The sequence below is a fragment of the Anomalospiza imberbis genome, chromosome Z (assembly GCF_031753505.1).
Source record: "Anomalospiza imberbis isolate Cuckoo-Finch-1a 21T00152 chromosome Z, ASM3175350v1, whole genome shotgun sequence".
In the NCBI taxonomy this organism is placed as follows: domain Eukaryota; kingdom Metazoa; phylum Chordata; class Aves; order Passeriformes; family Viduidae; genus Anomalospiza; species Anomalospiza imberbis.
In genome coordinates, this window is record NC_089721.1 from 8,571,762 (window position 1) to 8,596,530 (window position 24,769).

The following is a 24,769-nucleotide window of genomic DNA, read 5'->3' on the forward strand; positions in this document are numbered from 1 at the left end:
AGATGAGTGTTTGGGTCTTACTTTAAAAATGTAATTTGTTGTTAATAGCCTTTTCAGTTCCTGGATAAGGTCCACTGAAAACCCAGTTGGTCAGCTGTTTTTTGGTTCTGAACCTAAACCTCGCATTTGCTCAAAAGTTCAGTTCAAGGTATTTTGTTAAATGTGTTCCTCCAGCAAAGGAATGGAAGATAAGTTTGGAGGTGTTGGTAAATATGCATGTTTTGGTGAATCAGAGATGATGCACTGGCATAAAGGTTTAAATTATTTATAGTTGAACACAGATGCAAATTACTGAAAGAACTTGGAACTTGGCAGATGCATATAAATAATTGTTGTGTTTAATTGGAAGTCAGAAGAAAAAAACATAAAATATCCCCTGAAAATCCGAGGAAGCTTTAAAGTTTGAATTAAAAAAAAAAAAAAGTATAAGTGAAGATGATGATAGTTTGAATTTGTTTAAAGTAAAGCCCTGAAATGCTAGAGGTTTTATGATATTTAAGGTGACTGCTCAAAAGTGAAATTGTGAAAGAATTCTGTGATCAGGGTTTAGCCAAGTTAGTCACCACTGATGAAGCTGTGAGTGCACGTGCCATAGTGAGACACAAGATTTTAAATCTGTGTCTGCAGTTACTCAGAGCTTTGCCAAATTTTACATTTGGCCTGAAACTGTCCCTAACTGCCTTAAATTGATGGGCCTCAGAAATCAAAGATGAATATGGATTTTAAGCCAAAATGGTTTTTTGTGGTTTTTTAAAAATTTACCCAAAAATTATTCTAATGCAAGATTTATTGCTTTGTATTAGTATAAAAATAAATTTGACCTATATTTGAGAAGCTCTAGTGCCCTGAGGTCTTAAAATTTGGCAGCGCTAGCCTGTGTCAAGGAATTTTCTGTGGAAAATCAACCCCAAATGAGCGGAGTGAATATGCTTTTGAAAAATATGTAGTTTGCATATGCTCACTGGTAGCTTGCTACTGTTGAGCTGTTGCATTGCCAGAGACTCCATCTGTCCTCAGTGTTTTCCAGCCGGGGGCTAAAAGCAGGGTTTCCCTGCTCGATGTGACTGAGAGCCACAGCAGACCCAAGAGGGGACTCGAGTCCAGGTCTCCCACATCTTCTGCACTTCAAGACTCCACAGGAGAGGCCAGGAAGGAGTAGAGTTCAAATGCAAAGGAATTAAAAACCCAGAAATAAGGGATGCCTGGATCTGGCTGAGACACACTGAGACCACCCCAGGGACCAAATCAGGAGAGATTTGGCTTGGGTTGGAAGGGCATGGGTTGACTGTGTAAAAAGAAGGACAAAACCAAAGGACTTGATGTGGAATTTTGTCTGTCTAGGTGAGAAGGTTTTGCTTTATTAAACAGGACAGGCAGGTCTACTTCAGAGAACAGTCAGAAGGGTCCATGCCAAAGAAAACATGTTTCCATCTGAGTCTGGAAGGGACCACAAGTTTCCTCAGTTTCTTTTGGTCAGCTGATCTGTGCAGAGCAGACTGCCAAAACACAGCACGTGTGCCACACCAGTGGTTGCAGCATCCTGCTGCTTGTGATTTCTCCTCCATTAGCTCCAAAGGTAAAGCCTGCAGGGTGGTCCAGAGGTTTTCTGTCCTAATGAGCATCCATGCAGGCATGTCTTAAGGTGGAAAATAGGATTTTTATTTTAGCTACAATCCAGCACTTCGTTTGCTAAAGTAATTTGACTTCTCCTTAGCGATTGAGTTAAAATAGCTTCTCTATTTTCCTGTCTTAGTGATTGCGTGTCTGTAATTACACCCATATAGACAGTAACTTCAAAAACTATTTTTGCTTTTAAACCAATTTGAGTGTCTCCTGTTGCCATGAAGATATTCCTTCCCCTCCATCTTTCATACACAAATGAGTAATAGGATTCTTCTGTGCAGATAGAGAATTATCTGATTGGAAGACTTAAAAAATATCATGTCTGTACCGGAAGTTTTGAGTATGACTCTCATGTAACTTTACTAGCCTTGAAATTGCCTATCCATAAACATGAGATTTAGAGTAGGAGGCTTCTGGATTTTTTTTTTTTTTTTTTGATCAGAGGAAAATTGCCTAGATGTATAAACTCAGAAAATATCTCTCTGCATTATGATATTTGCAAAAGCAAAATGTGTTCCGTGGGAGCTGCCAGTTTCCTCGTGCTGGGCAAAATATACAGGGAGTGAGGAAGGGAGCAGGGGGGATTTTTCAGATGCAGGGATGCAGGCAGTGGATGCATTCTGGGGGAGAGGTGAACAAATTTGTTCCTCCTTATATTAAATCCAGGTTTTTTTTCCTGTATGATAAATGGCGGCTCCAATTCTGTGTGAAGATCACTTAAAATTCTTCAGCTAATGAATCAGGAACAGTAACTCTAAAAAGAGCTCTCAAAAATATATATTTTAATGCATGTGCCGTTACGGATGAAATTTGATGAATTTAACTTGAGGTTGTCTGTTAGAGATTAATTGTCTGGTGCATGTCCCAGGAAGCAGATGGGAAAACTCTGCTGCATGAACATGTTATCAACTTGAGGAAAACCTTTACCCCAGTTTCTATAAAAATCATTTTACAGAACTCATAGCAGAAATCTGGTCTACTAACTTTTGTTCCTCTCCTTCTTATCTTTTTTTTTTTGTTCTTTCTTTGCAGAAGGAGGTAGAGGAGAGCCCCAGGTTGTACATGTTGTCCCTTGTAACCAGCATCTCTTTCTGAAACCCCTGTGTGTGCTTGACTCGTCTTCCTGTAGCCAATTGCTCCTGCTGAGGCGCTGAGATTCAGTTTAGCATGTCATGATTGTCTGAGGCATTGTTAACACTGTGTATGAGTTAAGAGTCTGTTCAGTGCCTATGACCTTGTACAAAGAGGAAAACATGAATGCTTGGAGAGATCTCCTCTCTTTGGTGCTCTGTGGGGTGTGTATGATGTGCACAGGCACCGCGTTAGCAGAGGACAAGTTATTCATCCTGTCTTTTCCAGTCTTTATGAATCTTGTTTAAACCAAGTATTTCCTCATTTTTCTTCAGTTATATTATTTCATTTCATCTCTGTCTGGCTTGTCCACTTTCATCAATCAAAGTCAAAAGTGTATCTAGGCTGTAGTAGTGAGATTAATCAAACCTGGATGCTGAAAGATGTCTGCTGCAGGTCCCATGCCTTTTTAGGTAGTCACTTTGCTTTGAGCAGGGCCCTGTGCCCCATGGGAAGGGCAGAACCTTCTCCTTAATGCACAGAGTTGTTGTCTTTCTAGACATGGACCGGTTATCTCTCTGCCCATTATCCTGTGGTCAACAGGTAACTCTTTCCTCCTAGGAGGATCTGCAGAATTGTTTTGTTTACTGCTGTGTGCTTTGTCAACAATTGTGTTAGCAACTGTATCTCACATAGAGAAATTACTGGGTTCTGGAATCTCAACTCTTTTATTTTCATGACTCTGTGCTGTGTGCATTCAGTGCCTGCTGTGCTTCCCCCTCTCCTGTAGTTGTATAAATAAGGAAAAACTGGCTTCCAGGAGAAGCTGAACCTTGCACGGATTTTTGGGCCTCCATGCAGATGTCATCCCTTGAGCCTGATGAATTTGTGTTTCTAAGCTTTATTGGCTCATATGTCAACAGTTTTGTTTCCTTCTTACTGGTAAATATGTCAATTAATGGTTTTTCAGGAATGCAGAGATACCTGGTGTCAAATATTGGTGTTAAATTCAGTCCCCTTTTGACATCAGTGCAAAACCACTGTAAGCTCCTTTAAACTGTTCATCTGGTAGCTGGAAATGTGGTAGTGGATGATATATCAGTTGGAAGGAGTTTCCTTTGGGGCTTTTCAGCCCTTAATAAATAGATGCTATTGCAGAATACAGCGTGAATTTAAAATAATCCCTTGACTTGTTGAAGCTTTGGATTCCATGTAAAATGCAGCATACTTGAGTGAATGAAGACACTGAACCACAAGACTGACTTAATTGGGAATATTTAGTTCAGTCTGACTCTGTTAATGCCACTGAAGAAATGCTCTAATTAGGCATGACCAGAAGTTTAATTTAGTCAGTTGCTCCTTGTTTTTCGCCTGATTCAGATTAATCTATATCTAACTGAGGGTTTTGAGGTTTAATAATAAAACAAGGTATTTGAAAACAAGTTAAGATGATTTTCAAAACAAATAAGATGTCATTATTGATTTTTTATCTGTTTAAATAAAGCAGCATAAAGCAGCTTTACATGTTTTACATCTGTTTTATATATTAAGAGGATAATGTGCTAGACACAGTACTTCAATGTGATGGAAAAATACATTGTTAGGAAGCCTTTTATGTGGAGAGCTAGATTTTTATAAAAGGCTAACAGATCTGTGGATGTTCTTCCTCTCCCTTGTGCTGTTACAGACTTTGTGATTTCTTATTTTATTTCTCTTTTTGCCCCTCTGTCCATTTTACGCTCTTTTGCTTCTACAGACGTGCATAAATGTTTGTTTTGTCCATTAAAGTATCTTCTTGTGGATGAGAGAATTTGCAAAATTTTAAAATTGCAGCTTTGTTAAATAACTTCTCAATTACTTGTAAGGCCAGCTGTGCTTTTCCTGAGTAAGCAAAACTCCTGTTGTTGGCTTTATAGGCTTCATAAAACATTGCCTTCCCTATGACTGAATACTTTTTCCTTAAGTAACCATGGCTGTTGCCTTGTTTAATCCAGGGCCTTAAATTTATGCTGCTCTATCACTGACATTGTTTTTCTAACTGATTCTTGGTTCATAAGAGACTTTAATTACTTGGAGAAGACCTCTCAGCAGCTTGTTATGATATGTTTTACCATATGTGGGTGAATATACTGCAGTATTAGGGGTGACAAGCACTTCCCCATTTTAAGTATTTGTTGGACAGTAGGTATAAAAATGTCATCCATCTGCATCAGAAATGAAAAAAAAATGAGGATGTGATGGCCTGTTTTATTTACATGTTTGTTTCTCCATTGTTTTAGTGCTCTTATATGTGTTTACTGGAAGTTTAAAAAAAAAATCAGATTCAGTCTGATGTGGCTGCTTTCAAGGAAAGATTGAGTGACCACCTGTGCAGGGAAGGCCATAAGCCAGCAAAACACTTTCTGTGACTTGCAGCATGTGGGTGGATGACAGGGTGTTAAATGTGTCTTCTTTCCCTTTGCCTTCCCATTTGTCCTTGGGGAAGACAGTGCTAAAAACTCTCACAGGTGTTGCAGTGTTCTTCTCACCTGCCTGTTGTTTCTGCTGCTTGCCCAGACTCTGACCAGCTCAGGCTGTTGGTGTGGGCTGAACTTGAGGAGACCCTTGGCTAGTGACAAATCCCAGGGCAGCTGCTGGAGCCCTGCTGTGTCCTGGCATGAGTGCTACCTTTGGAGAGATGGAAACTCTCCACCTGCAACAAATCCATCTGGATGGACAATACTAGTGTTTGCTTTCTTTAAAGGAGGAGGAATCTATGAAGAGTTCTTACCCCCAAGAGGTGTGCAGATTATGGATTACTTTGTTTAGCTGGCATTGCTGGAGATGTCTTAAACCCTCATGCCAACACATGTAGCTAATGCAGCCTCTGCTTCTTTGACTACTCTGGTTCTTTGACTGACTTTGTCAGTGCAAGAAGGGACTGCAGAGGACTTCCTGGTGACTGCCACTGTGTGATATTATGCCATTTCCTTTTTATATACAACTCCCAATGTCATTCTGTAGAACTGTTATGGTTTGGTGTCTGCTTCTCCTTTTGAAAGTCTTCTACAGAGCTGTCATTGTGACACACCTTTGAATTTTCATCCTCTGTTTAGCTGCAGTTCTTCTCCCATTCACCTGCCTGTTGAACAAACACAGGAAAAGGTTCTTTCTGCTAGAGTAAGCAAGATGTTTTGTTCTTATAGGATTCTGTTTACATACTCCAGCTGCTTTTGCCATTTTCCTTTGTGGTTATTTTTTACTTTGATGCAAAACAAAAAGATTTCATACGCTTTTCTGAAGGAATCATGCCAACATAGTACAAAAGTATTTTTGCTTTTACTTTTGTGGAGATATTTCATTGGACTTATTCTATGGATTATGTTCTCTTCCTGCCTAGCTGTATCTTACAGGCTTATAATCAATGTGCTGACTAGAATTCAAATCCATTGTTTCATGCTTTTCTTCACTTGGAATATCTTGTATGCAGTCAAATTCGTGGCAGCCTTTGGGGCTTTGCCATTTTTTCCATGTTTGATCCTCCATTGTTGCAGTATTTATTGCTGTAAGTTCTTTCTACTGGACCTATGAGTTCAGTGTCAATAATTCTGGGTTTGTCATTTCCAGATTTTATCAGCAGATCCTACTTACTCCCACTGGCTTCCTTATTGCGTTGTCCGTGGCTGGCTCAGTTACAGTTACTTGTTTATCCACCTGAAAGCTCCTTCCTCCTCCTCAGCTTATCCGGTCTTTATTAACGTCACATGGCACTGCATCAAAAGGCTTTTTTTGAAATGAAAATTCAGTTCATCATTCATTTTATGGTTAGAGAAAAATACTTGCTTTGTGAAACAAAACCAGGGGCAAATTTGGTTGTGCCTATATTATATTTTTTCCTGTTTTTTTCAATAGCCTCCATATTAATTCTTTCCTTCATGTTTGCTCAGAACCCTTTCAAGCTTTTGAAGCCAGTAATGGTCCTACACTAATCTGGATCACATTTTCCTCCTTCACACATACACGCTTTAACTGTGAGTAGTGCATTGGCTCTTCTACAGTCTCAAGGCATCAGCCCTCGTTTGATGGATGTCAGGTGCTGGTTCTCTTGGCATTTTCTCAGGGAGAAGGCTGTCTGGAACAAATTAGCTCTTTACTTTGCTTTCAGCAGGTGATAACTCCTGCTTTCTCACAGCCATCACCTCCTTTGACCCTGCATCAATATTGCCACTTACTGAAAGCTCTTTCTTTTGTTTTGTGCTGTTATGCCCAGATCATTTTCAATCTTGATGCTAGAGAAGCTCTGCCTTTTGTTTTTATTTGCATGTCTGAAAGGCTTGGTAAAAATACATTATATTTTTGCTCTTGTTTTTTTAATGATCTGGAACTCCTGGCAGGTTTTTACTTTGTGCATCACAAATCTGGGACATGATGTAGGTTTGCTTCCTGATCATACTTTCTGCCCTCCCCACATTCACATTCCTGGCTGTTCTCTGTTGACTGGTGGCTGCCTGTAGGACATTCCTTAACTAGGTAACAGCTTTCCCTATATCTTTTCCTTCCCACCTTTTCCTAGATTCTTGGTGCTGTTATGGTCTCCAGTCTGCAGTGAACACACTGTTTTGCTGTCTGTTAATGTCTCAGATATCAGTCACATTTCATTCTCACGTAAAATGACTAAAAACTTTGTTATTACGGACTCCTGCCATCAATGTTGCCACGTTTGCGTTTGTCACTCTCTGTCATTCAGCACAGCTGAGCCATCAGTCTCAAGCTCAGTCCAGTATGCAACCTTTGTCCATTTTAGTGTTACTTTCTAAGCACAGCTCTTCCAAGTGTTCACATGCAAAGGTAGAAACGTCCTCCCCTGTGTGCTTAGAAGGATCTGGTTGCATTTACTTCATGAAATCTCTCTTGACCAGTAGTTGGTTCAGATCCTTCTGGAGAAAATGCAGATTTCAGGCTAAGGGGTTTTGGTAGCAAAGCTTGGTGGGCCCTGGTGTGCTGCTGCAGCTGTGGGGAAATGTGCATGGTACTGGACTGTGGGTCTTGGGCCCCCTCCTGCTCAGCAAGCCTGATCGTGTCCATTCCATTATGGATAACCTCATAGTGTTCAATCTGTTTAAATACAAAATAATAAACATTACTAATGTGTAGTCTTTAAATCTGCCAATTCCCTAATTTGTAGGACTCAAAAATACAAAGTTTGGACATTTGCTTCTGTTCAAGTTGTTACCTCAAAGAGAACTCCTTTGCTTGGTTATTTCAGCTCTTCTTGGGAGTCTTGGTCTGTCACCTGTGAACAGTGTGGGGTTGCACAACTTACACAGAGCACAGGTTAGAAAAAAAAAAGGAAAAGAACAAAGAATTTTCTTCTGAGGCTGTGTTCCTTTATCTTGCATAAAGTTGGATCTTATTTCCTGACTCAAGCTCCTTTACTTTGTTGACTCTCAGGTTGTGATTTCCATGGCTGGAAATACTTTCTTTTTCACTGTGTGCAAGTTGCAGCCTCTTTTTTCTCTTGACAGATGTGATTATCTGAGGTTGGAGTTTTAGCTATTAGCATCGTGACCTGCTTAGCCCTGTGTGAAAGCAGTGTTTCTTTCAGGGAGTGCAGGAGAACATATGACCTGTTGTCATGGTTTGACACTGGCGCGATGTCAGCGCCCCCATGAAAATGTACTTTTCTAAATAATTGCTGTGAGATGTGATCAGGAACAGAGCAGAGCAGGCCCAAGCTTAATAACAAAGGAAAAAAACTTTATTAAACTACTACTAGTATAAAAACTACAAACACTAAATCCTGGATGAAGACTTTCCAAAACACCCCTCCTCCTCCCACCTAACTTCCAAACAAACTCAACAGTGAGACACCACCCAGGATCCTGATCAAGTTGCCACCCTTCAGATATTCAAATACTCAGTCTTTCAAGGGAGACAGGAGTCTCTCCTGTGCCACAGACTCCCCAGGAAACACAATTGCCACCCTTGTGTTTCCATGTCACACATGGCAACCGCCCAGAGAAAATCTGCCATGGTGACACTCTCCTTTCCATGTCACAGTGCTCTCACCACCGTGCATGGACAGACTGCTCATAGGGCTCCTTTAAGGATGCTTTGCCAGGGACCAAAAGAGACAACGGTTCAGTTTCTCATCTTGGGACTACAGTCCCCCCCATTTTCCCCTGGGGCTGAGGGTCCAAGAACAGAGGTCCTCTTCTCCTCTTCTTCTTCCTTGAAGATAGAGGGCTTCTCCACACCTTCTCCAACTCTGTTCTGTTCTCTCTACTCCTCTGCTGGTAATCACTGAAACAGGTCTCTTGGCACACCAACGCACCACCCTAAGTGCAGCTTCTGTCAGGAGAATTTGGTTCAGACTATGGCTAACAAGAAAAGTCCAGCCACAAGCCACTCCATCATCTCCTCCCACTCAAAAATTTCCTCTTCCAACATCTCAGATCCCAGACTGTCTCTCTTCTACTTCAAATCAAGGAGGAGTAATATTTTACAAAGCCTTCATTCCTCAGGAAAGGGTTAAAAGTTCAGACTCTCTGGACGGCTGATATCTCTGCCCAGCAGCTGATTCCCAAGGCCAAGGCTGGGCGCCTTCTCCCCTGCTCTTTCTCCTCCACACCGGCAAAGTTACAGGTGCCATCCGGACTCTCTAGCTCTTCCCTCTGGAGGGGGATGACAAAGACATCTCCGCTTCTCTCCACCCTTCCGTCCACAGGAGCTGGCTCGATTCCAGTCCTTCTACCCCTCAGCTCACCTTGACCAGGTTTCATGGCTTCCCCTCCCGCACCCAACCCCATGGCTGGGCAGGGGAGGTCCGCACAGCACCCTGACCGGAACCAAAGAGAGCGAGCTCTTGGGAGTTCTTCCTTTTAACCCCCTGTGTTCTCAGAGGCGTATCCCTATCTTCAGTGGTCACTTCAGGTGCCAATATCCAAACTTGACCACTGATTGGTTTGACCCAACTTCCTGAAAAAATCACTTCCATGTCAAACCACGACGCCTGTGAGCTGAAACTAAGAGGTTTCCAGTTACAGGTAGCTATTTTCCCTTTATCCAGAACCTATTGTTTCTTCCAGGTACATTGCAAGTGTTCAAATACTTACCACTTTTAATTAGTCCACTCAAGATCCACAGCGAAACACTCTATAAATGTAGTCTTAATATGAACATAAAAACATGGTTTGAATTCATAAATATGAATCCCCACATTTGCAGTCTGTGGTGTTTTCCATCACACTGTGGAATCCCAGTTGACCTGCAGATGGTGGCCCTTGTTTCATGCCTATTAGAAATTAAATACTTTCAAATAAATGAGGGAAGCTGTAATGGGACCTCTCTGCTTAGGATACTAAGGAGTCTTTGCATTTGGGCACAAAGCAAAGCTCACAAGTGTTCATACAGAGATTCATGTTAGTCTGTCATTTGTGCATTTCATACAAAGGCTTTTAATTTATAACATCTTCATTGTGACCACATTCATGTTAAGTGGTGACCTGTAGTAACAGGAGCTCTCCAATAACTCGTTGGGAGTTGGAAAAAAAGAAAAAATTTGTCTTCAAGACTACCTTTTGAATGAGGAGTTGCACTAAACAGACTCATCAGGTTCCAGTCCTGACTGTTCAATGAAATTGCATAGTCTGTCTGTCTGTATGACTTACCCTGGCATTTTGGTCACTGGAGGTGCTTTTGAATGAGTTTCTGTATGCATTTGCCTGCATGCAGTGTGGTCTGTTATCCTTTCTGCAGAATACAGTAAAAACACTTTTTCTGGTGTTTCTGGAAATTAATTTCATGTTGGTTTTTTTTTTCCCTTCTCCCACTTCAGAGCCAAGATGAGGCTGATCCATCAAAACCACCCTGGCTCAAAGGAGGGTAAGTGGTATTTTGAGACCTTTTATCCCTGTATTTATAATTAGAGTGTACTTTAGAACTCTGCAGTTCAAGTAAAGTAAAAATAGCATTTATGATGTTTTTAATAAAATAATCAAGTGGCTAAACCTCACTGAAGGCCAGGGTGCTGCTGTATTTCAGTCTCTTTAGCAGTGAAGGTGGGATATGCAGCTCTTCCACAGAGACCTGTGGTTAAGAGCAAGGCTATAGTTGCACTGTATAATCTATAATGTGTTGCTGGCAAGTGCTTATGGCAGCAGTATTAAATAATTGCTACTGAGCACCTCAGAGTGGTCCCCATGAAATCCTTTCTCCTGAATCAATCATTGGTGGCAGCAGAGGGGAAAGAGTAGCCCTGAAGGAGTGCTGTGTCTTCTGCTCTTAAAAGAAGATGATAGGTTTGGGGGAGTCTTCTGTATTTGCAATGATTCCTTGTAGTAGTTAAAACTGCACTAACTCTAGAAATGATTGCAGTTTGTATTTTTAAAGCATTGCTCATCATGCCTGTTTTGCACAGATGAGTGTGAGCAGGTCGTGTGTTCTCTCCACAACACACTGCTTGCAGCAAATGAAGCAGACAAATTCTGTTTGTAATTGCAGCATGCCACTCTGTGGTAATAGGTGCCAGCATGGCAGCTTGCCTGGGATCCTCTGGCAGGAAAAAGACAGTGACACATTTTACAGGTTATGTGCCTGGTACATGGTCAAGGTGATTTGGTTTGATGGTGGGACACCCATTAGGAGCTGTCAGTCAGCAGCAGCAAGATTCACCCTGAAATCTCAGCCAGACTTTAGCTTACTACATGCCTAAGTTAATTCTCATACTACTGAAGGAAGCTTCCCTAATAAAACATGAAGTTAAATTGGAGGCTTCATTATATGGCTTTCTACTTTTGGAGTCATTGTTCTGTGGTGTTGGTATTCCCACAAATCTTCACCTGCGGATGCCTGGAGCTGCCTAGCAACTCTCTGCTTTTCCCAAGGAACCTGGGACTTAGTGAGTGGGCTGCTGGAGAATTGGCAATTTGCAGGAGCAGGAGGCAGTGATTTATTGTAACTGTAAACAGCACCTTCTCCTGCTTTAACAAGGAGACAGTGTACTCGGTTTATTGGTTCATGCACATCAAATTATTTCCTAGCCCGGAAGGTGGATACACCTACAAGTCCTGAATTGCTTAAACCTGTGTTGTCAGTTCGAGGCATTGTTTGCTATAGTCTGTAATTTTTTTCTTTTCTGTGCAAGATACAGCTAAACAGTATGGCTAATGTAGTTTTGACAAAAGTTTGTCATACTCAGTCATCCTGTGCAAGGGATTCCTGGAGAAGATGGTTGTAGGTGGTAAAACTTTAATTCCACCCTTAGCCACATTTTGGCTTATTAGCCTCAAAGTATATTAAATTATGTTTGGAGTTGTTCTTTGAATGGGAAGATTGGAGCTGTGGTGTCCTTTGAAGGAAGTAGTCATCCTCTGTCATTGCAAACCACCTTAGCTTGCTTAGATTATCAAGATTTAATGGAAGCTTCTGTGTGATACAACTTGTATTAAAAGATGAATACATGCTTTAAGCAATTTTCATTTATAGTATAATGCAACAGAAGCTCCCTGTCTGTAATCACTGGCTTTGGAGATATCACTTTAAAAAAAAAGGTGCAATTGGTATTATGGATCCGTCTCTGAGTGTAGTATCTCATATCTATATTTTTTATTTACTAGTGCAAATTATCTTCTTATACAGAAATGCTATTCACTCCTCAATACAGCTTTCCATAATAATGCTATAAATATTACATCCACTGCAGAGGAGAGTAACCCTATTACATATAAAACTGCACTGTGCATATTTGAGGCACTGCCAATTCTTCTGTTATTAAGCAAGGTAGCAGTTGTGCTTGAATAAAGGGACTGAGGAAGCTAAAAACACAACACTTGAAAATTAGGAACTGTTGCTGAATTGTTTTTATTAATATTAACAAGCTAAAAGCAGGTCATCTGGGTCTGTAACTATGTAGGTAATAGGACACCTCTCTTCAGTGACAAATACAAGCACCTTTCAAATACATTTGTCATCCTGGCTTACCACTGTTTGTCTCATAAACCTCAATCTATCAAAAGTATATTGCAACAAACCAAGTTGTAACTAGACATGTTTCTCAAGCATAATAATTTATATAGGCTCATCTTGAATTTATAAAGTATACAATTTTAATGTTCTTCTTCTTTTATGGGAAATGTCAGAGTATCACAGTTTCCTTTCAATTAAATTAGAAAAGAAAATTGAAATCATGTAGGAAAAAACTGTTAGCAGGAGCATTAACTCTGGAGTTTTACTTGTGATCATTTTGTTGCATCTTTTCAGGTTATACACTCTCCCTTTCAATTTTATATATGTTTTCATAATTCAAGGGATTTACACAAATCCTTGACACAAAGCTTATCAATAAGCTGTATTGTGGTTTAAGTAATCCTGGGATTCTTTGCATCATCTGAGTAGTCTCCCGTGACACCTATTTTACTCCAAAACAGTATCACCAGTATCAGGAAGGTTTTGTAGCATAAGGACATCAGACAAATGCGGCAATGTAAACATATTTCTGACTTTATGTGGGTGAGATTTTTCTATAATAAGTCAGAAGGGATTTTTGCAGTATGACTTGGTCAAAAAGTTTTTCTGGAATTATCTATCAGAAATGATGATAGACTATAGTAAAAAACACAGCGTGGCCTCACTGCGAGGATTTCCAGTGTTGGAAAACTGCACTGTCGGAAAACCGCGGAGCTGACACAACTCTTGCAGTTACATATGACTGCTCACCTTCCCACCAGGCTTGTTCAGCCAGCAGCAGCTGTCAGCTCAGCCATGGCTTGGACACATCACCCTCCTACACCCCATCAAAAAAGTCAATTATACTATTACAATTCTGTCACATGTTTCTCTAATAATGGACTGATTTCCTCTTTGCCACAGCCTCATGCTAGGCTGTGTTGTGACATCATTGTCCATTCCTCAGCTATAGCATAGGTTTGGTCACGCTGGATGTTTTGTTGTTCAGGTTTTGTTTGCATTTGGCTGTATTTAAGGAGGCTCGAGTAGGCCTTGCTCTCTAGTGACTGCAGGTTGCCTCTTGTCATTTATCAACCTCAAAATTTTCACGGCATGTGTGAGTTTGTAGTGGTAGTTTGATTTCCTAGATTGTTTTGAAAGGTAGTTTTTATGGCTGTATGAACAGTTTGTCCCATACTCCCTTTTCCTGTAATTTTCCTGCAGAGCATTTTGACTGGTTATGTTGTACCAAATCAACAAAATCACTAGGCTGACATTGCTAGCCAGTTTATCACACAAATGCCAAAAGGTGTAAGCCAGAGTGGCAGGGAGTGAAGACAAATGGCTAAGGATGGAGAGGCAAAGGATTCCTTTGTAATCCTTTGTTCTCTGTAATCAAGAAGAAGATCTCAGAAACCATATTCTTAATGTTAGCAAGGCCTGAGACCAGAGTGGAGATGGGGAGGGTGAGAGAGACACTGAGAGGTGCTGCAGATATTGCCTGCTGGGTGGGTGTTCATTGTGGGAAGGAAGCTACAGCAGAGAGGTGTGTGCTCAGTTTCCAGCTTTAGGAAAAAAGCATTATCTGAAGTCCTTAGAGATGGATGCATTTACTGGAGGCCTTTAAGCTGGATTAATACACCATCTTCAAGGACAGGGTTACATCCATGTGGTGTTACCAGTAAGTGGTAGGATTGAGGTATAATTATCCAGGCTGGTCTCATTGGGAGGAAAGTAGGTTTTAGAGTGTTTTATTTCATCAGGCTCTGATTGTTGGTGGGGTAATTGCCCTTTTGCTCCACTGTCACTTCCGCCAGCAAATGCAGATCTCTTGTCTGTACAGGTCTGCGTGGCTTGAAATGCCGAGCACCACAAATGGTCTCTTTTATAGAAATTAAAATAATATATTTTCTCCTCTGCTGAGAGTTTTTTCCTAATAATAATATGGTCCTCAAGGGCCAGTATTAAGTGTGTTCTAGACTAGAATCAGAAGATGGCAGCATCCTGCCCTGGGGCTGATCCACTTTGACGTGCTCCCTCCTAACCACCAACACCAGGCAGGAATGTCTGGATTGTTGCATGCGAAGAACATAAACACTTAATCGCTTTTAGCATTAACTTTACACTTCCTTAAGTATAATCTTCTGGCTGTTTTTCTTGCTCCAGTAAAGCATCCCCCTCTTCACCCCTCCCAACCCTAAATTAATTAATTGTTTTTTTTTCCCTCCTGAATTTCCAGGCCTGCAGGTGGTCTCTATGGCATCGATAGCATGCCTGATCTGCGCAAAAAAAAGCCAATTCCACTTGTCAGTGATCTGGTAAGAGATTTGTTTGTTTCTCTTCTGCCACACAGCATTTACACAGCTGGCTTTACTTTCTTGATATATGGGCACATTCATTGTCACGTCAAGAAGCTCAAGCGTTTTGTTAAATTAATTCTTATGCTAAAGGGCTAGGAGTGCTGCTTGAAAAATCTTAGTGGGAATAAGCTATGGTTTTGTAGACAATTTCATTAATTTCACACAATTAGGGTATTTTTCATGTTTTTATCCTTTCTGTTTTACACAAAATATTTGATTGTTTTCAGGCCTGCATAATTTTAAAAGGTTTTGCTAAAAATCACATACCTTAGGGAAAGTTATAATGTCCGTGTGAGGTTTGGCAGCTTACCAGAAGGCTGGAATTTTAGAGGATAGATAAACAAGCATATGTGGTTGGATTTTAAAAGCTACTTGCAATATTGCCAGTAGACTTCTGCACTGAGGAAGCATGAAAACCAAGTGAGTAATAAGGACAACTTTCATATGCTTGTATGATATGGTGAAATAAGGCTTCTGCAGGACAAATGGTTTTCTGTTGGTTGTATTCAGTACACGTAGCGATTTCATACTTGAGAGAAATGCTGTAACAGCTGAAAGACCAAAGTTTCTATATCTTGTAATTGATGTAAAAAGATGCATATAATTTTGTCTGCCAGCTTATACATGGGCAGCTTGGTTTGTGTCTAGCTAACTGCTTGTGTCTTAAATCGTTGCAATAATGGCATTAACTTGTGTTACTTCCCTTGAATGCATTCATACTCTCTCTTCACAGGCCATGGTAAGTGGAGGTGAAGACTATCCATCAAGTCTTTACCAGAAAAAAAACCCTTACTTTGTTACTTCCCCCTCTACTTCTTTGCTTTTTGTTTTGAACCTGCCTTATTGCAGTGACTGCATATCCAACACTCTGTCCTGCTCCATCACTGTTGGAATGAACTTTCTCAGTTTCTCTTGAAACAGCATAAAGCAGAATACTGTTTTAACAAATCAGTTTAAAATCAGTTTTAACAAAACAGTTTTGTTAAAACTGTTTTAAATCAGTTTTAACAAAACTGATAGAGTTGGATGTTTTCAAAGCAAATGCTGCTGTCTTTAAAGTATCTTTCTCTGCCTTCATGTTACTGGAGTGGCTGTAGGAATCCCTTGTATGCCACTGTAAGGTGCTGCAAAGACAGTGCCCTGTGCTGTCCACAGCTGCAAAGCAGTGTTGGCATGATGTGAAAGGCTGTTTTCCAAGGGGAGAATGCAGTTCATTGTGTTCAGTGATGGCTGATGAATGTGATACACCGTCACATTCAAACCTCTGCTCCCAACTCGCTCCCCTTTCTTTTATCCTTGTTACTTGCAACCTCTTTACTGTCACATTTTGGGGTGTTGTATGTTTTGTAAAGCTGGTGAAATAATCTCCCTTTGTATATGAATGAAGTTAGACACACAAAAGTGAGTCTGTTGTGGTGACTTCAGACAGTAGAAGAGCTACTGTTACTACCAGAATGTAAAAGTGGAGATGGGAACGCAGGTTTCATTGGCCATTGTTGCAGAGAAACAAATAGAAATTTACTAGTGTGATACTGATTATGGACAGATGGAAACAAGTTGGAGACCTTTCAGAGTATACATGTGACTCCTCTGAGATGTGAGGAACCAACTTAAATGCAGCAGATTGCTGGTTTGGTGTCTGGCATGACAGAGTCCCCTTGCTCACGTCTCTGGGCCTGTAATGCCATTGCACTTGTAAATGGTGGTGGTGAATAACAAACTTTCTTCTTTCCTAGTCACTGGTTCAGTCCCGAAAAGCTGGAATTACCTCAGCAATGGCTACTAGAACATCTCTCAAAGATGAAGAGCTGGTAAGTGGGAGGGTTGCTCGACTTCTCTTAATTTCTTACTAAGCAAATTAAAGGGATTTGGCTCTCTGAGATTCAGAGCCAGCTTCACAGATGTCTAGAAATATAGATGCAAAGCTTCCTGTATAATTTGGTCAAAGAAACTAAACATGTAAAAGTAATATTTAATGTATCAATATAATCCTGAAAAAATGTAGAAACACAGAATTGCAGAATATGCTGAGTTGGAAAGGCACCCATCAGGATCATTGAGTTCAGCTCCTGGTCCCACATAGGACACCACAAGAGACATCATCTGCCTTGATGGTGTTGTCAAACACTTCTTGATCTCAGTAATCTTATCATTTCCTTCTGTGGTATCTGCCATAAGGGACTGTGTGTGAAACTTGCTTTATTCAAAATATTTCCCATCCACGATCATTAATTTTTGTCTTCCAATTTTTTTAGTGCCTGGGGAGACATTTTTGGAAGGCGAGGTGTGTCCTCTGACACTGCATGTAAAAATGTGATGGATTTGTCTACCTCAAATGTGTAGCTTTGTAGCACTGGTCATACCTTTTCCTGTAAAACTCTTGCATTAACCAGCAAAAATAGGCTCAGTCACCTCCCTGGATATTGGTTTACATGTGCTCTTGCCTTTCAGAAATCTCATGTCTATAAGAAGACCTTGCAAGCCTTAATTTACCCCATCTCTTGTACAACCCCACACAATTTCGAGGTGTGGACAGCCACAACTCCTACCTACTGCTACGAGTGTGAGGGGCTGCTGTGGGGCATCGCGCGGCAGGGAATGCGCTGCGGGGAGTGCGGGGTCAAGTGCCACGAGAAGTGCCAAGACCTGCTCAATGCTGACTGCCTGCAGAGTGAGTAGTGGCCAGTGGAGTGTGGCTGTTCCAGAAATTGTTGCCAGAGCTGTCCTAAATGTACTGCTGATATCTCAGGGATCATTGAAGCTGCAGTGGTGAAAGTGACTGTGTTTTCTGAAAAGGTGCCATTGGGCTAAACCTACTTCCTAGTGGCACAGACAGCTCCACTGATGCAGAAAAACTTCGCAGCATTGTGCTTGATGTCCTTTAAAAGAAGGCTTAATTCTTTACTCTTTCATGTCTGTTTGTTGGTTTTGGTTATTTTTTGTTTGCTGGTTTGTTTTTTTGTTTTGTTTGCTCTGTTTGTGTCAGCTCAGGTTGTGTATTTGCTAGCATATCCTGCATTGAAGTATGGATTGGATTAGTAGGTTATGAGGCTGAATATTCTGACATTTCTTCTGTCCCCCTGCCCTGGTATTGCAGTCAGGTTGCTTGTTCCAACCATCAGTCTGTGCCACTGTTTTAAGCTTTTTAGAGCAGCACTGGACTCCTGCTTAGGGTATAGAGTTCCTGGACTTGGCTTGGGTTATCTGTACCAACAGCAGCATGGGAAGGCGTTTTGTCTTTTCAAAGGTAGACCTGTTTGGATGAACCACTTTAGAGACCTAGGGCTGAGTTTACAGAAATGATGATTCAGATACAAAGGTTTTGTTTGAGTATATCGGCAGTATTTCATCTTCCTGCTAGAATTTCTGATTATTTTGTTGGTGTAAAACACTAAGTAAAAAGCTGTCATCTCTTCAAGGAGCTCTGTAACTTTGCAGGATAAATGACACCTTACACAAACAGTGGAGACGTTTAAAAGGAATTTGATTGGGGTGGGGGGGAAGAGAAAAGGTATTTATTTAGGCATCTGCCTTGGTCCAGTTGTTCTTATTTGCTTGAAATATCATTTCTTAATTCAGTCTCAAATTTATGTTCCTGCTTGAGAGCAAAATATCTCAGTCTAAATGGAATAGAAATTTCTTCCATGTGTGTTAAATGTTGATTAGGAAGGTGTGGCTCTTTTTGTTCACTCTTTTTGTCATTGTAGCTTGATGGACTAAGTCTAAGGAATCAGGAAAGTTTGTGAAGTATCAAGGGACTTACTGCAAATTCTTGTCAGCAGTTCTACGAATATAAGAAGTCAGACCTTGTGTCTGCCTTAGGCTGTTTGGGAAAGCCAGGTTGAGTGATTCAGCAAGGGATACCAGTGAATCATAGGTCATTTGTTTTTTCTTACAACTCTTCTTAAAACACTCAAAGGGATATTGTTTATATTTGTATTTTTGATGTGTGCAAAGTCTTACATTTGTCATAGTTAGGTCTAGGGCTATTTGCAGTGGCTTATTTGTAAGACACATCTGATCCTGGCCCAACACCTCTGTCCCCCAGTTGCTTAGCGGTTCTAGATTTGACTTTGAGGGCTGGGAAGTGAATTTAGCACTTGAATGGTTTCATCATTGGCACTTAGGCTTTGTTGAGAACTTTCTGTGACTAAGCAAAGAGTTGTGGTATTGCATTTGGTCCAGGAGAATGTAGTTTGGTCGTAGCTCAGTTTTCTGTCACGGTCTGATGCGCGGGGTCAGTTCCTGAGAATAACGTTTTTATTTCTGGAGTTCACCTGCTAACTGGTAGTTTTCAGTATTTGAGGTGAAAAGCTCGAGGTATCCAGGCTTGATTCAGATGCATACTGATGATGCTGTAATGTTGCAAGGGAGTTCTGATATCTCAGTAAGGGAGAAATCTGTGGAGAACAGAGGAGGATTAGGTTTGCACCAGCAGCGAAGAGGAAGCAGGCACAAAGCTGTTGTACAGAACAGTGGTCCTGAAGTTGAAAACAGCAGGGAAAAACCTCTATTAAAGAAATAGCTAAAGACTAAGAGGAGGTATGTTCCTGCAGCTGAGGGTTGTGGCTATCCACATTCAAAAAGGGAGACTGCAGATGGGACTGGGTACTGGAGAGAGTTCAATAGTAATGGGAGAAATATGAGAATGTCTTGAGAGAGGATGATACAAGATTCTTAATCTTTCAAAAAAGGCTCTTGGCAGTCTGGGACAGGAGGGAAGAAATCATGCTGTTTCAAAAAAAAAAAAAAAAACTGTATTAGGTCTTCCCTAATAGACTGTTTCTAAAGAGATGTTTTGGAGCCCAGGGCAGAGGTGTAGGAGATCCGCATGTAGTGCACCTGCTACGACTCTGGCTTACTCTTACAGTTTAGAGATATCCATGTCTTAAAGCCTTTCTGGGCAGAAGATACTGTTTCATAGCTGGCAGCGGTGGCTCTGTGAATTGGTTTAGTCCTTGTTTCAACCTGTTTATGCTTTCAGTATGTTGGGGAAGAGGGAGATAAGCTGCAGGGGATAAGATGATCTTTTTAAGCTTATTGTTTACAAAGAGTAAAAGGGCTACATTTACCGTGAGAAAATTAAAGGTAGAAGTAGAAGACAACTTCAGTGATTCAGACTCTCTGAGAACTGGGAGTCTCTGGAGCTGAGTCTCTGAAGAATAACCATGGGGGAAGGTTTTCTTACCTCTAGTTGTAATTACATAATCTTATGCAATGGACTGTGGGATGTGATATTGGCAATACTGTGTGTTTTTTCATAGATTAGAAGAAACAACTGGAAATTACTTTTCATATATGAAAAAACATTAATTAAGAACTTGTTATTTTATTCAGGGGGTTGCAGATGTTTGCACATTTTCTTTCAAAATGTAAACTAAGGATATTTCATCATGCAGAGTTACAGAAACAGAGAGGAAACAAGTGAGAGTACACCAGGCTTAAAATGTTTGAAGCGTGTAGAAAGGTAAAACCCAACCAAACAAAAATTTTACTTACTGAGTTACTTGTAAGGTGTCCAGAATCAAGGAAGACAAACTGTGAGCGAAGTCTGCAGGGTTACCCACTGTGAATGTGGAAGGTATCATTAGCTGGGGTAGAGATGTAGAGGAAGCTGGAGATGGTAATTTTGTAATAAAAAGATAGAAAAGACAGAGGATAGTGTTGGGAGTTGGAGAAGGGTGTGAATGTGCCTCTGGAATGGGAAAACAATTGTTACGAACACTAACAATGTATTAAAAGGCAATTTCAGGCAACTGTGTTTTTTGCTCTGGTGTGTTCATGCTAAAATTGTTCTAACTGGAACCCAAGAAGCCAGAGGAAAATGGAGAAGTTTAATTTTTTTTTTTTTTACGTATGTTTGAAGAACATAGTTGAAGTTGAAGAACATAGTCTGTGCTTGAGGAATGAGAAACAGAATGTCTGGGGGACAAACAACAGTTTAGAGATCCCATAAATTCAAGACCGAACTTTCTTGTATACTGAACTCAGGAGGGATTTTTTCCTAACAAAAGCTTTATTGTTGCTGTTGGCAAAAAAACCCAAAACATTCTCAGGACATATCTTCACTTATGTCTGTTTAGGGCTTCCAGAAAATGTTACAGTGGAGTAAAATGAATTTTCACACTGGTAACAAATACAAGTCTATTGATTATACCTTAGTGCCTCAGGATATATATTCACTTCAATCTTTGTAAGTCTTCCAGAAAATGTTGCATTGGAGTAAAATGAATGTTCAGGGTGGTCACAAATACTTTTCCATTGTTTATGCCTTAAAATTTTGGGTAGACACCTGGGGTTTTATTCCTTAGATTTAGAATGTGCTGTTTATCCATTTTCTGTCCTTCATACCTTTCTGGGGAAAATAATTCTCCAAGTCTTGTAGAATTAAGTTTGATTCTCTCTTCTGAGGGTATTTTTCTTTGACTCTATGTTTTTAAGAAACTTATTATCTCATACACTCCACAAATTTATCATCAATGTGGGACTGCACTCGTGAAAAATTCAGCAATGCTTTGTTGCAATTTGAATCAAACCCAATTTTCAGCAGGGCTATTCCAGGAATTGGTGGTGTCTAAAGTGCCATAACCTGGAATCAGTTGTAGTATGTGTACTGCAGCCTCCTGGTTCATAGTGTTATAGGTACTTAGGAGTTATTATTCTGATGATAGGGCACTTACCTTTTTTATCATAAGCTCATAAATACCTGCTCAGGTGATAGTGCTTTTTTTTTTAGCCATCTGCTATTCTTGGAAGTAGTAGAAGTCTCTTCTGAATGGGTACTTTTCCTTTCTTACTTGACTGAGAGTGGATAGAGGAATGTTCTTTAACATGTCCAGGGCATGCAAAGCTTTTGGAAAGTGAGCTTTTATCTCTTGCCTTGAGCATTGGTGTACTACTAACTGAATTACAATGGGTTGGGCAATTCTGGTATCAAAGAAGGAGTAAATCCAGGGCTGGATGAGTAGGAGACCAAGGAACAAATGCAGAGAAGTAATTACCAAGAGGGTGGAAGGGAAGGACATTATGTGAGCAAGAGCCTGGTAAGAGGCCTGTACAGTTCAGGGTTAGCTTTTTCGCTTGATGCATTTTGACTCAGGACTGTGAGGCAGGTGTGACTGTTGCTTTTTGGATGAGAAACTTGTGTGTGTTGTACTCTGAGTTCAGAGGCTGCAGTTCCGAGACCGAGTCAGTGAGTAGGGGGTTAGTCAGACGAATTAAGTCATGTGCTAATCATCTTGGCTTCTGAGTTGAGTGATGGTTAGACACCATGTTGATGAACAGTTGTTTGCTCCCAGAGTCCTATGTAGGAAAATATTTGTACAGAAGGAAGAAGGATACCTTTATTTGAAACATGAATATCTATTTTAAGTTTCAAGAATATATAATTTCTAAGCATTATCCGCCTACGGAACAGCTGCCTTCTCTCCTGACAGTGTTGCTTTCTTCAATTCTTCTTAAAGCATAGAATAACAGCACCGGTGGTTTACTAATAGCTGTAGCAATACAATTCCCAAAATAGATATATTTGCTTTCTGTTTCCAGTCATAAATTGACTGATCATTCTGTCCTAGAGAAGAAGAAGGAAAGCCCAAAACCTGTACACATTACTTGTATATTCCAATGCCTTTCTGTTGCCATTCACAGAATTTGAAGAGCTGATCCATTGACCAAAAATATCTTTGCAGCTTGAAGAAACAATCCCAGTCCAAGAGCAGGAAAAGCACCCTCTGCCATTCAGTACAGTGACATGTTTTGTGTTTAAAACACATATGTCATAGTTAATTAGTCCCCCAGTGGTTGATTTAGAAGCTCTCTTGGTTTTGTACCAAGAAGCAGGTGTGAAAATTAAGAAAGAGTGTGTTTTGAGACAGCAGAACAGACATTCTGTTCTTTGTTTGTCTGTTTGTTAAATAAGGTGTCTGTCTGATTCAGGCTTTTGCCCTGCAATTCAGGCACAGTCTCTACAGGCAGAGAGAGACCTGAAGGAATAATGAAGCTGCCTGGGCAAATTATCTGGGTATAGTGGGGAAGCAGCATGGGTGGAGGTGGGGGGTTTCCTCTGGAGTCACAAGGCAGAGCCAAGTCTTGGAGGTGACTAGTGCTGTAGGAGTCTGTGTGTTATGGCTTGAACATCCTGCAATCCAGGGTGCCCTGGACTGCTGCTAGGATTGCAGAGAGATAAATCCACTGTGCAAGTTCTCTAGAGGTTGTGGGGATGTTAAAGATGTTTTTAATTAGAATTCCTCCATTTGTCCAAACTTGCATTATAAGGCCTCATTTGATGCTCCTGCAGTGCTTGCATTAAGGCTAGTTTTAGTTGGTTCTTAATTTCCTTGAAGGAAAGAAAAAAAAGAAAGGTCAGGGCAGAGTTGATTTGTTTGGATCATGACAGATCTCAGAATTCCAGCTAGGAAAGGCAAATTGTTCAGTTTGGCCTTTCCCAGTTTCCCTGTAATTTTCTGTAGTTCTGCATCTAAAGCATAGAGTCCATCTCCATCCTCAGGAGACCTAGTTCTGTTAAAGCTGAATAGCACTTTTTATCTGAAGTTCAAAGCATAGCCCCTGGTATCATTTCAGTTTCGTATTCCTTTAATAAATGTTAGGTGCATCACCGGTGAGTAGAAACAGCAGAGGCTAGGTAATTAATTCCAGTATTTTTGATTTCATTTCATCTTAAGCCAACAACAGGAAACTCTGGGGCATGTACTTTTTATTGTACTAAATGAAATACTGAACATCAAGCCCTCTAGCAAGGAAAATGAAAAAGTACTCAGGTAATGTAAAATTATGGGTTGTTTCACACCCACGTTCTTAATAACATGCTTTAGTGTGCAGTATCCTTAATGAACTTCTGAGGCTTCAGGGTTACAGTCTATTGCAAACTGAAACTGTTTTTATTCTGTTAGGTTATGTACTGCTGGGCTTCTCTGTGTATGTGTGTGTGTATGTGTTCATAGGACTTTTTTCATATTTAGTCACTACCTGCGGAAACAGTTTCCTATGCAAAACTGTAGTTCCTTATAGCAAGGGTACTTCAGACATCATATTTGCTCACTTCTGGAAGAAAACAGTTTCATGTATCTTTATGGAATGATGACTCCCTTTGCACACACCTTGCACCTGCTTTAATACATATTTTTAAGGTAATTTAATATTTGGTGCATACCTGAATGAGGACACTTTTCCTAGGACTAAGCTTACTTTCATTAAATTATCCTGGAGAAGAAAAACAAACAAAAGTATATTACATTAAACAGAAAGGTTATGATTGAATGTGTTCTCAGGACTTTTGTACTGGTTTAACTTAATCTGACTTAAGATCATAATTTGAAATTGCTGCAGACAGTGTATAGAGAGACTGTGTGCAATCCTGAGTTCCTGCTTTTCATTTCACACCTGAGTTACCTGCCCTGTTAGCTCACATTGGTGCTTTTATTGATGCGTGTCTCACATCTGACACAGTAGTCAATTTCTAAATTTTGACAGTAGAAATGACTGTCAGAATTGAGTAGGAAGTATTTGGTGGTGGGAGTAGTCTTATCTCATAATTATATGAGCTTTGATTTTTTTAAAGAGGAATGCAAGCGACCAGAGGCTTCTCTTTTACCAGATGGAGTTGACTACCTGTGCGGTTATAGAACTGTGCTTGGCTCTTGTGTTTCCAGCTGCTGGACACTGGTAGCACTAGATGCTTATAATGGCCCAGGTTTTGAACTGTTGAGTTTGCTATCAACAAATACAGGTGTTTGTTGTAGTTAATATACCTATGCAGTTCTAGAACTGAATTA

The 24,769-nt window shown here is 40.4% G+C and overlaps 1 protein-coding gene across 9 annotated transcripts in view; it reads left to right on the forward strand.

Annotated features, from left to right (window-relative positions):
* The window catches only part of UNC13B (unc-13 homolog B), a 208,803-nt gene that overhangs the window by 113,278 nt on the left and 70,756 nt on the right, over positions 1-24,769 (forward strand). For 5 of the 9 annotated variants that reach the window (XM_068176605.1, XM_068176607.1, XM_068176606.1 and 2 more), the window contains 4 exons: positions 10,511-10,557; positions 14,858-14,936; positions 16,715-16,789; positions 17,430-17,649. In XM_068176605.1, coding sequence (XP_068032706.1) covers positions 10,511-10,557; positions 14,858-14,936; positions 16,715-16,789; positions 17,430-17,649 — 421 coding nt within the window. Of the gene's footprint in view, positions 1-2,655; positions 2,682-10,510; positions 10,558-14,857; positions 14,937-16,714; positions 16,790-17,429; positions 17,650-24,769 lie in introns of all 9 variants that reach the window. The other 4 variants (XM_068176600.1, XM_068176604.1, XM_068176603.1 and 1 more) reach the window with 2 other exon arrangements.